The sequence below is a fragment of the Ranitomeya variabilis genome, chromosome 4, assembly GCF_051348905.1.
Source record: "Ranitomeya variabilis isolate aRanVar5 chromosome 4, aRanVar5.hap1, whole genome shotgun sequence".
Taxonomy (NCBI): Eukaryota; Metazoa; Chordata; class Amphibia; order Anura; family Dendrobatidae; genus Ranitomeya; species Ranitomeya variabilis.
In genome coordinates this window covers 689184888-689197176 of record NC_135235.1, presented here as the reverse complement: position 1 = coordinate 689197176, position 12289 = coordinate 689184888, and the positions used below count along the sequence as shown (strand labels likewise).

Below are 12289 nucleotides of genomic sequence, written 5' to 3'. Positions count from 1 at the left end.
CCTCCCTCTTACCGAAGTCACTGAGATGGCTTCTTGGTGTCCTGGAGGGTTTGCCGAAATAAAAGCCTCTCCCTCGTCTGGACCGCTTATCAGCTCTGTCTCAGTCTCTGTATGACTGGCCCCTGGATCTGCAACCCCTTTGAAAGGAGCGCCGAAAGGTTGGCTGCTTTCTTATTATCTCCTGCCTTCTCCAGCACTTCATCTAGCGCTGGCCCAAATAAGAAGTTAACTTCACAAGGCACGGAGCAGAGTTTTACCTTTGCCTGTATATCTCCTGGCCAGAATTTAAGCCACACTGTGCAACGTCCTGCATTGGCCAGAGCTGCTGACTTGGTCACCAGCCTTGCCAAGTCCGCCGAGGTTCCCGCTAAAAACATTGGTGCTGCTCTGATGGTAGGAACCGCCTCTAAGATGGTTTCTCTGGAGACTTGCTGTTCCAGCTGATATTCTAGGTTGTCTATCCAAACCTTCAAATATCTAACCACACAAGTGGCTGCAATGGCTGGCCTTAATGCCCCAGCCGAGGACTCCCAAGTGTCATGGTTGTGGACAGGGTTCCTTCCCTGTCCTTTCGCGGTTAATATGTATAGCCTCCTTTTGGTTTGGGGAGGGCTATATTTACCCGCCTTCATCTGGGGATCCTTATCAGTGATACTTCTGTCTTGGCTGTGTGTTTGACCCCCTGCTGTACTTGCATACTGTTTAGTCCATTCTCTTTCTTGTGTATGACTCGGCCTGTTTTCTCGTTCAGTGCTTTGCCTTGTGACTCAGTGCTTATTGTGTTTCGGGCTCTGACCTTCGGCTTGATACTCTAACTTTCCTCCTGTCTGCCCCATTTGTACTGCACCACTATCTTCGGCTCCCCGACCTTTTTGCTACATCTTGACAACGCTTTCGTCTCACCCTTCTGGCACTTCATCTACCTCCCGGCTTGACATCGGCACGTTCAGACAATTCTCCGGCTTCGCCGGTCACCGTCGATACTCAGCGTCTGGCCCCGCCTCCGTCCACTTCCCCGGAGGTTACGTGCTTCAGGTCCTGCGCTCCGGCAGGTAAGCTCACCGCAGAACTCCTTACTCTCTCTCTGTCCTTCTGTAACACGTGCACTGACTCCTGCTGTAAGTCTGCAGCAGGTCTCTTGACATTAAGCTGTCTTAAGATAACTGTCCGTCTTCCTATCCAACGGCTCCTTCAGGGACCCCAAGTCTTCAAACAGGAGGGAAGACTTGCTAGAGATTTTTGAGATAGCCACATCCAGCCTCGGTGCCTTATCCCAGGATGAAGAAGCTTCTTCATCAAATGGATACTTCTTTAATGAAAAAATTGTTTGCATTTTCCTTTCCGATTTCTCCCACTCCCTTTTAATGAGACTTTGTAACTGCTCATTAATGGGGAAGGCTCTTTGCTTTTTTCTCTAAACCCCCAAACATGAGTTCCTGCACAGATCTTTTGGCTTTCTCATCTACCAAACCCATTGTTGATCGGACCGCTTTTATTAGATTGTCCTTGTCTTCTACCGGGAAACTAACATCCTCCTCTGAACTACTCCCAGAGTACTGCGATTGATCTGAGTCCTCTGGCTCTGAACACGAGGAGTCCTCTTGTGATACAAAAGAGGTGCCGAATCTACCCTCCACTTACTGTCAGTGTCCGTTGGGGCTTGTAACGCACTAACTGACCTACAGACCTCCAACTGTATCAGGGTTCTTAAATTTGCTGAAAACGTGGGCGTTTCTTCCGCAATGGTTTTGTCAATACAGTCCTGACATAACTTTTTATTCCAGGAAGCCCCTAACTGGCGTCTGCATAGGGAACAGTCCTTATTCTTAAGCTTGGTCTTGCTTTTTCTAGGGACCCCCTACACTCCACCCCGCCAATGTATAGAAAACAGGGAGAGGGTAGGAAAGAGTGAAAGAAAACAGACATAAGTGTACTGTACTTCCTGGGAGATCACTCACCACTCGGACGCTTCAAATGGGTACCAGATCCAGAGGTTGGTGTTCTCAATGTCTCCTCCAGAGACTATGGACCCCTCCTTCCTAGAGCCACGGAGATCTTGAGTTTTTTTCTCCTGTGAGCACGACCGGTGACCGTCTGGCCCTGCTGCTGATGAGGCTGCATGTGCTCAGGCGAAAAGGCTTCCATGGTTGCCACTGCCCCTTTAAATACCTTAGGCTCCACCTCGTGCACAGCTGGCTCATCATTCCCTGTGCTGCTGTCTTTTTATTTTAGGACACGCACATGCTTTCCTCCGTGCGCACCTAGTCCCCTTCCCGGTGCACGGCAGGTTACTTCCGGTATGCTCTCCCAGCAGCTTCAGACCCCACCCACATGCACCCGGCATTCTCCTTCCGGTGTGAGCTGGGGACAGTTCTGGTGCGCGCTCTTCCTCTGACCACTCTGACACCCTGCAGCGCCCTCACCATATGGACCCAATAATCGAACGTAAGGAGCCAATGCCTGTCTGAACCTACCCAGGGAAGGCAGGGAATCCCTGGTCTTGGAAGCACCACTGTAGCACGTACTCCCCGGATTTGCCCAGACACCGATGTGTCTTACGGGCCACACGGCCTGACATAATGTCTACCCATGCTTCGCTCAGAGAGGGCACGGCAAGATGTGGCCTCCGTGGCTCTACCAGCACCTGGTGACAGATGCAGCAGCCAGGCTGTCAAAACACCATCTGACCCAGGCACCAATGTGTCTCACAGGCTGCGTGGCCTAACAATGTCTACCCATGCTTTGCTCAGGGAGGGCACGGCGAGACATGGCCTCCGAGGTGCTACCGGCACCTGGTGATGGATGCAGCAGCCAGGCTGCCAAAACACCATACGACCCAGGCATCCTCTTGAATCTTAAGAAGACAGTATCTTGAGGATTCCCCATCAAGGACAGGAAGCAAACTGCTGCGGAGAGAGGAGCCGCCCTTTTTATCTTGAAGATTTCCTCTCCTTGAATAGTGGATCCCTCTCTCGTGGTGCCATAATGGGTAACTGAAAAATATCATTCACATATGATGCATTTATTTCCTCAGACTTAACAAATTGCACTGCCAGGTTAGAGAAAATCCCTGTCTAGAAGAGAATACCTACTGAATGGTATGACATACCTATATCTATGACTCTGTGCTTCTTCTTATATGGATCTAAGTGTATCCTATGTTTCTTATATGATTCTGTGTTTCTTCTATTCTTCTTTTACAATGTCTCAGATACTCTATAAAACTTCTCTCCAAAACTACAAATCTCTCTTGCTTTCAAGCTTTTGACAGTACATTTTGGTTGATGCTCTGAGATATGTTCTGTATGTAATTAAGCAAGTAACATTTAGACACTTGCTGTGGTATTATCTTGTTGTATTGTATATATTCAAGACAAAAAGAGTCCTTAAATAATTAATAAGACCACATCCAAGGGACAACACTTCAATCTTTCGAAAGACTACACAACTATATTCTTTGTACACCAGGTTCACAGAGATAGGTGCCAAAGAAAAATTTGAAGTGACAACAGATCAATTTTTAAAACTATATTAGTTTTTATTCAATTAAATAAAAAAAACACATAAAAAGATATTCAGGAACACGAGATAACTGGAAAGAATGGAGATTACAAAAAGGAAATTACATCAGATATAAAATTGGCAGTTTTCTAAATACAGCAATGTTACACAGCAAAAAAACTTGAACAATATTTAAATATGATAAAGTGCATTGTGCAAAAAAATCATTGATATACATATAATATAATAAAGTGCTTTCACTAATTAACCAATTCAATATTTCAGATTGCCACTAGAGGGTAGTATTGCTCACTAGGAGTCAAGCATCGCTATATTTATATATCATTAATATATTTTACTAGATGGTAGCCCGATTCTAACGCATTGGGTATTCTAGAGTATGTATGTCGTTTATTTATGAAGATTTTAGAATAATACATTGAATACACAGGATTCGGCCGGCCGCAACCCGTCGCTGATTGTTCGCAGCCGGTCACGTAGTATATAGCACAGCCACGTAGTATATAACAGCCCACGTAGTAAATAGCACAGCCATGTAGTATACAGCACAGCCCACGGAGTATATAACAGCCCACGTAGTATATAGCACAGCCACATAGTATGTAGCACAGCCCACGGAGTGTATAACAGCCCACGCACGCAGTATATAACACAGCCCAGGTAGTGTATAACAGCCCACATAGTGTATAACACAGCCCACGTAGTATATAGCACAGCCATGTAGTATATTGCACACCCACATAGTATATAGCACAGCCACGTAGTATATTGCACAGCCCACCTAGTATATTGCACAGCCCACGTAGTATATTGCACAGTCCATGTAGTATATTGCACAGCCCACGTAGTATACAGTATTGCACAGCCCACGTAGTATATTGCACAGCCCACGTAGTATATAGCAATGTGGGCATCATATCCCTGTTAAAAAAGAGAATTAAAATAAAAAATAGTTATATACTCACCTTCCGTTGGCCCCCGGTTCCAGGCGAAGCGTTTACCGATGCTCCTCGCGTGCTCCGGTCCCAAGAGTGCATTGCGGTCTCACGAGATGACGTAGCGGTCTCGCGAGACTGCTACGTCATCATCTCGCGAGATCGCAATGTATGGAGCAGTCACCGAGGCGTCGCAAGGAGCGGGAAAGGCCTGTTTTGGATGCGGGGGCCGACGGACGGTGAGTATATAACTATTTTTTATTTTTTTTAATTATTTTTAACATTAGATCTTTTTACTATTGATGCTGCATAGGCAGCATCAATAGTAAAAAGTTGGTCACACAGTTAATAGCAGCGTTAACGGACTGTGTTACACCGCGGCATAACGCGGTCCGTTAACGCTGCCATTAACCCTGTGTGAGTGCTGACTGGAGGGGAGAATGGAGCGGGCACTGACTGCGGGGAGTAAGGTGCCCGTTGCTGATTGGTCGTGGCTGTTTTGCCACGACCAATCAGCGACTTGGGATCTCCGTGACAGACAGAAAGACGGAAGTGACCCTTAGACAATTATATAGTAGATTCTCTGCCATTAGAGCCAGTTAAATTAGTGTAAATCCCCATCTTTATTCATGTGCCAAATAAATAATCTAGCCAGATATACTTAAAGAAGATCAATCACCCGAAGGTATATAGATCCCAGTATTCAATAGCCAAAGAAAAAAAAAATAAAATGGCAGGTAAAAATGAAATAATTTAAGGAAACATCACATAAAAATAAGAACACTGCAGTTCATTATTACCTGGATGTCACAATGTTCGCTAGCTCAGCCGCTGTAAAGACCTCAACCTCCCTCCCCGACGCGCACGTTTCGCCGCCCTGCTTCTTCGGGAAGTAGGAAAAGGTGTGTGTTTAAATATAGATGCCTAGCCAGTAGGAAAATCCCTATACAGTGACGTCACCAGTTGCTAGGGAGTATTGTACAAATACCTAGCCACTAGGAAAATCCCTATACAGTGACATCATCAGTTGCTGGAAGTATTTTACAAATGCCCAGCCAATAGGAAAATCCTATTACAGTGACATCACCAGTTGCTGGGGAGTATTTTACAAATGCCCAACCAATAGGAAAATCCCTATACAGTGACATCACCAGTTGCTGGAAGATATTTTATAGCTGTAAATGGAGGAAATCACTCGATTGAAACAGTGCATATTTAATCACATCCCTATTACCCGCTCTCATGGCGCAAGTGCACAGGGCGGAAAAAAGAGTCATCGGTTGCTTAAAGAATAAGGAATCAATAATCAAAGAGAAAATGTAAATGCAGTGACGCGGCTCTTATCAGGTATAATTGCGCAGATGCAAAAAACACGTCACCCTTTACTAAGTTATTAAAGAAGGAGTGAACTTAGTCGCGCCGCTGTTACCAGGTCTCATTGCCTAAATACAAACAAGAGAAGGTGACCAGTTGTAAAAAAGACTTTGCGAATGCAAAAGTGGAAAATTTATCACATTAAAAAGAAATATAAACTCGATACCACCATGCTATCAAATTCTCATTGCACAAGTGCAATTGTTACAGATCATACCAGGGTTTTTTGGCGCAAAAATAAGAAGTGCCTTACATTGTAATAACCAAGTCTCATGGTAGTGATCCCGCGGAACACAATCATAACTCCGTACCCCCTATTGGGGCAGGAGACGATGGTGGCCACTTTATGATCCTCTAACCAATAAGGCTAATGTATGCACTTCTCCATCGTGTGCACTATCAGGCATGGATCCAAGAGGACATCCCTCAAAAGGCAATAATATACATAACCTTCTGGAGACCAATATTACCAAAGAGAAATTATAAGCATAATAAATATAGTGTCAAAAGTGACTATAAAATAACTGGTGCATTTTGATGAAAATATGTGAAAAAACTCCTGCCAGTGAATCATTATTACCAATATATAATATACATAATAAATATAGGTGTCAAAAGGTGACTATAGATAGCTTGTGCATTTTAATAAAAGTAATAAGTATATATGGGAAAAAATAACTGGAAAATAACCAGTGCATCATTATTATCCATTTATAATATACAGGCAAGGGCCTGAATTTTTTTTTTATTATACACATATACATACATACATACATATATACATACACTTCTGTTAGTTGACACACTGAACAAACGTGCATAATTAATATAGACATAGAGTGTATAAGCTTCACAATAATTCCTTCATGATCCATAGATCTTCCATCCATATTATTAGGGTAATCTTTTTATTTTATTTAAATCTTCCATAATGTTATCTGTCTTTATCTTTATAGATTCAGATAGGATTCTTCGGATAGACACCAGCCCGACCAAAGACCACAAAGCAACAACCGCCAAGACATCTCCTCATCGGCATCAGGTAAGTAAACACAAAGTAACATTTAGACCCTTGCTGTGGTATTATCTTGTTGTATTGTATATATATCTATAAACCAAGCACATGCAGATGTACCACAAATACATGCAACACCATTGTATATACTTATGTTATGTCTTATTTGTATTTAATTTTTTAGCAACGGTCGTGAAAAAAGGCCTGTTTGGTCGAAACGCGTTGACACGCAAAAGATTGCTCTTATGTCTTGAACTTTAATAAAATAAATCTTGTTTCCATTGAAAAGGAGTGTGCAATTGATATTTATTCTATATGTGCTATTATTTGGTCACTATGTGGTGGTAGTATGTGGTGTGGACAAGGTGCGGTGGTATTTGTCCCTTGTATGTAATATTATTCGGTCACTGTGGTGGTAATATGTGGCCTGGACATGGTGTGGCGGTGTTTGTTCCTTGTATGTGGTATTATAGGTCACTATGTGGTGGTAATATGGTGCCTGGTCATGGTGTGGTGGTATTTGTCCCCTGTATGTGATATTATTGGTCATTTAAAAAATTTAAAAATACAAATATACCTAAATTATATTGGATATTTTAACAAATGATTAATAGGATAGAGTAGAGTAGGGCCTGACTAAAAGAGTCTCCCTTGTCGTGGTGGGGGCTTAAAAAATCTTTTGACTGTGGACAGTTCGAGAGGTGGAGGTGGGGCAGGAGTGGAGCCTGGGCTGGGTCACAAGAGGGCCCCAAAAATTTTGCCAATATGGGGCCCCAAAATTCCTAGTGACTGCCCTGGACACTTCCTCACTGCCACCAGGAATTTGATTCCCAGATTTTGGAAACTAGATAAATCTCCTTTGTTGTTGTTGTAGAACTTAATGACATTTTCAGAATGGAACAAATGATAGGCCAAGTAATGGGAGATAAAACATACAATACTTGGGCTCACTGGATCTAACTTAGGGACTCTCCAGAATTAGACCTCTGGTTGTCGGGATCTTAACTCACTCACGATTGTATTAACAGTGCTTATGCTGTGGACAATATATTTACTGCCTGTCCTTTCTGTCTAGAACTCAGAATCATCAAATTAGATCTTCGCCCCCTCTTCCTCCATCTGATTGGGAGGTACGAGCCTGCTCGATGGAGAGTGTAGTGAAATATGTATAAGTATATATGTGTGTAGTGAATATGTATAGGTTTATATGTGTAACCAGCAGTAGTTTAACATCTGCCCTGAAACTACAGGTCTCACAAAGGTCACAACATATGTATCTTGAGAAGGCAAGTCTACTGTCTCCAATCTCGACAGGCCGTCATGTGGGAACCAGGAAGAAGGGGAAACATTTCACACCTTCTAGCTCTTTTGAAGAGAGATGTCAATTTCAGCCTGATGCTATCTATCTGTGAGAACCTTTAGGCAAAGAGTGTTCAGAGGAAAATAATATATTCATTTGGGGAGCAGCCGTGGTCCAATAAAAAACAAGCAATTATATTAACCTGAGAGGCTGGTTTATAAATTTGACCTCCAGAGTAACTCTATAAATTAGGCTTGTACGCGTACAAAGTTGTTCATAGATTGAGGGCAGCCAAGCTGATGTGATCCAGTCCATCCATTCCCCCCTCAGGGAGCAGAAAGCAGACTACAAAGTTAGCTATTTCTGTAAGTTTTATCCTGTTTATTTTTATAACTGTTTTGCATATTTGTATGTCTTTTTATAACAATATTTTTATACCTTTTTCTTTATTGTAAGCACTGTACCTTTTGGATTAAAGCATAAAACTTTAACAAGTTGAACCTTGTATGTTCTAAAGAATCCATAGCCTTAAACTGTTTGATCCCTATGATTGGCAGACAGTAGTAGTAATATTTCCGGGACTCATCGCCCGTGTGTTCGGTGAGAGGTGGCAGCATGTATGAGCAGGTGTGTGGCCTGGGTAGGTGTGTGATTTATGCTCTCATTACAGCATAGGACAGAGGTTGAATGCTGGACTGAGACAGAGTAGATAGATTAACCCTTGCAGGCGCAACCCCCAAGTCACGTGCTGAGAGCGGGTACGTGACAAATTGGTGGCAGCACGGTGGGATCTATGACAGAGATTTGAAATTCCAGTTCCCTTTCCCACATAATCCATTCCCTCACCCTGCCCTTGCTCCCCCTTCTTTCTTTCTCCCTCTTTATTCTCATTAGCTTTCTTTTTCCTATCTGGACTCTACTTTCTATCCTTTTTTTGCATAATGAAAACAGTATAGCTGTTATTATCTTTGTATAAACCTCTTCATTAATTTTATTGCCATTAGAAGTCAACATAACAAGTGGAAGTAGTGATGACTTTTGTTATTACATACAAATTTAATGAACAAGTGATACCAATAATTGCAAGATGGCGATCAAGTAACAATTTTATGTTCTCGTTTATTACAAATGATTGTATTTTTGCATGTTCTATTCAATAATAAACTTAATTTATACAAACAATAAGAGTAAGTCAGAGAGCAGCCGCAGCCCTAGCTTCCTGTTGATTTTCAATACATCCGAAGGCAGGAACAGTTAAGCAAGTGCTGATTGGTCGCAGAGCTCATGTTCTGTAACAACCTCACATGATCCCCAGGAACGTGAGTGCCAAGACCACGGTAACGGCACTGGCATTGAAAGTGTGTATGAGTATTTTTGTTTGAAATAGGCCAAACATGAGAAATGACAAGGGGTTGTCCTAGTAATGGGCAACCTCTTTAAGAAATACAAATTTTGGTTAAAACATTTCCAACATTCAGAAGATGAAAAAGGCTTCACCCATTTGTGACTTCTCTGATGTTAAAGAGTTGATTTTAGCGTAAAAAATGTCATTACATTATAAATAAGATAAAGGCTTCTCCGATATGTGAATTCTTTGGTGACTAAGAAGATGTGATTTCTTTACAAAACATTTCCCGCACTCCGAACATGAATAAAGGCTTCTTCCCCGAGTGGGTTCTCTGGTGCCTTTTTAAACCTGATTTCTGATTAAAACATTTCATACATTCTGAACATGGAAAAGGCTTCTCTCCTGTGTGAATTCTCTGGTGCTTAACCAAACCTGATTTCTCATTAAAACATTTCTCACATTCTGAACATGAAAAAGACTTCTCCCCTGTATGAGTTCTCTGGTGCTTAACCAAACCTGATTTCTCATTAAAACATTTCTCACATTCTGAACATGAAAAAGGCTTCTCCCCTGTATGAGTTCTCTGGTGCCTAACCAAACCTGATTTCGCATTAAAACATTTCCCACATTCTGAACATGAAAACATCCTCTCTCCTGTGTGGTTTCTTTCATGTATAACAAGATTCAATTTCTTGTTAAAACATTTCCCACATTCTGAACATGAAAACGGCTTTACCCCTGTGTGAGTTCTCTGGTGCTTAACTAAAGCATATTTCTCGATAAAGCATTTCTCACATTCTGAACATGAAAAAGGCTTCTCCCCTGTGTGAATTTTATGGTGCTTATTTAAATCTGATTTCTGTGTAAAACATTTTCCACATTCTGAACATGAAAAAGGCTTCTTCACTGTGTGGGTTCTCTGGTGATTAACCAAATGCGATTTATCGTGAAAATATTTCCCACATTCTGAACATGAAAAAGGCTTCTCCCCTGTGTGGGTTCTTTGGTGTATAACAAGATTCCATTTCTGGATAAAACATTTTTCACATTCTGAACATGAATATGGCTTCTCCCCTGTGTGACTTCTTTGGTGTCTAACAAGTTGTGATTTGTACTTAAAACATTTAACACACCGAGAACAAGAAAATCTTTTCTCCACTGTGTGAATTTTTGGATGTTTAAGAAAGGACTCTTCTATGGGAAAACTGTTTTCATATTCTGAACATGAAAATGGCTTCTTTGACTTCGGATTATTTCTGTTTTTAATGCTTATTTTGGGACTGTGATTTTCCTTAGTTGTCTCTAATGAATCAGAAGACAGGACCTGTTTCAAAGGATCAGATGAGAGATCTTTGCTGTGAATGGATGATGGTATATCTGTAGTAATGACATTCGCTTCAGTTGTATCCTGTGGGATCTCAAGATCATCTGATTTAAAAATTGAAGATGTCAGCTGTTCCTTTGATCTCCTGGTACAGTAATCTGCCAAGATATAAACCAATTACTATTTTTGAATAAAATATATTTGAATGTCAGTTAACATTTCTAGTTAACCTGTTGGTAAAAATGGCAAGTTACGTAAAAATATTGAATTTTTTTACCAAGACGACGACAGTTCACATTCTAATAGAAAATCTCATTGGATGAATCCGTGGATTGTGGTGTTCAAATGTTTGTTCATTCTGCCTCCCAAATTTGGAATAAAAAGCCACAAATAAGCATTATGTTGATGAACATAATACCAATAAAAACTTCTACTCATATCACAAAAAACAAGTCCCCACTCAGGTCCATCATCTGGCAGTGGAAAAACAGAGGCTTCCACATTATTAGTGGCTCAAAGGCTCTTGAAAAACAACCTGGCTACCATAAACCAATCCACCAATAACCACTCTCCCAAAGTGAAAATTCCCCCTTGTTTCTAAGCCTTTCAGTGAGCCCAAACCACATTTAGAAAAACCCACTTAAATTAATGTGTGCATTTCCTGGAGCACAATCTGGGCACTATGTATTGGGTAATAAAATGGCATATTTGCAATTTTTTTTTCTCCCACATTCACTGCGTGCCAATTTCCGGAAAGTGCATGTGGAATCACAAATGGTCACTACTCCAATAGATTAATTCTCTGTGGGTTATAATTTCTAAAATGGAGTCACTTTATGGGGATTTCTACTGCTCTGGATTTCTGAAATGTCATATTAGGGCTTCTGCAGATGGTGTGTCACATCTCTTCTGGGATCTGCTCCTACGACGTCACCAGGCGTGTCCTTATTCATATGATAGGCGGCGCTGGTAATGAAGTAGACTTGTAAACCATTGTTCTTCTCATTTCACACCACCGAACAGCAGGCAACACTATGGCCCAAGCCTGAGGGGTCTCTATGTAAGTCCAATTCCATGTAGAGGTGTTAGGCCAGGTTCACATTAGCGTTTGAGTCGGCAGAGTGGTGCTGTGGACTTTTCCTTACGCTCCTGTATGTCCCTGTATACAGGGACATGCGGATGCGGCCACATGCATCATTTTGACGTGCCCACTGAATGCAACATATTGCATTTTCTTGCGTTCGGCGGGCATGTCTAAACGACACATGCTGACGCATCCGCATACAACGCATGTCCCTGCGTACACAATGTTAAAGATAGGCATGCAGGACGCATGCGGAAGTAGGCGGAGCTTAAGCAAAGAAGTCTGCAGCGCCACGCTGCGGACTCAAATGCTAATGTGAACTTAGCTTTAATGGGTGATGAGCAAGACAATCCCTCGGCTCAGGAAAATGAAGTAGATAGTGCCAAG

At 41.9% G+C, this 12289-nt stretch overlaps 1 protein-coding gene and 1 long non-coding RNA gene across 4 annotated transcripts in view; one reads left to right on the top strand and one right to left on the bottom strand.

The window, feature by feature from the left end:
• The first annotated feature begins 2444 nt into the window (after window positions 1–2444).
• Window positions 2445–7196, top strand: LOC143769302 (uncharacterized). Its single transcript, XR_013214335.1, has 3 exons — window positions 2445–2989; window positions 6788–6873; window positions 7031–7196. It is a non-coding gene; the product is annotated as an uncharacterized LOC143769302 (long non-coding RNA).
• A 1918-nt stretch (window positions 7197–9114) lies between these two features.
• The window catches only part of LOC143767636 (uncharacterized), a 97434-nt gene continuing 94259 nt past the window's right edge, over window positions 9115–12289 (bottom strand). For all 3 annotated transcript variants that reach the window (XM_077256079.1, XM_077256077.1, XM_077256078.1), the window contains exon 13: window positions 9115–10976. In XM_077256079.1, coding sequence (XP_077112194.1) covers window positions 9748–10976 — 1229 coding nt within the window. In that variant the 3' untranslated portion in view covers window positions 9115–9747. The remainder of the gene's footprint in view (window positions 10977–12289) is intronic.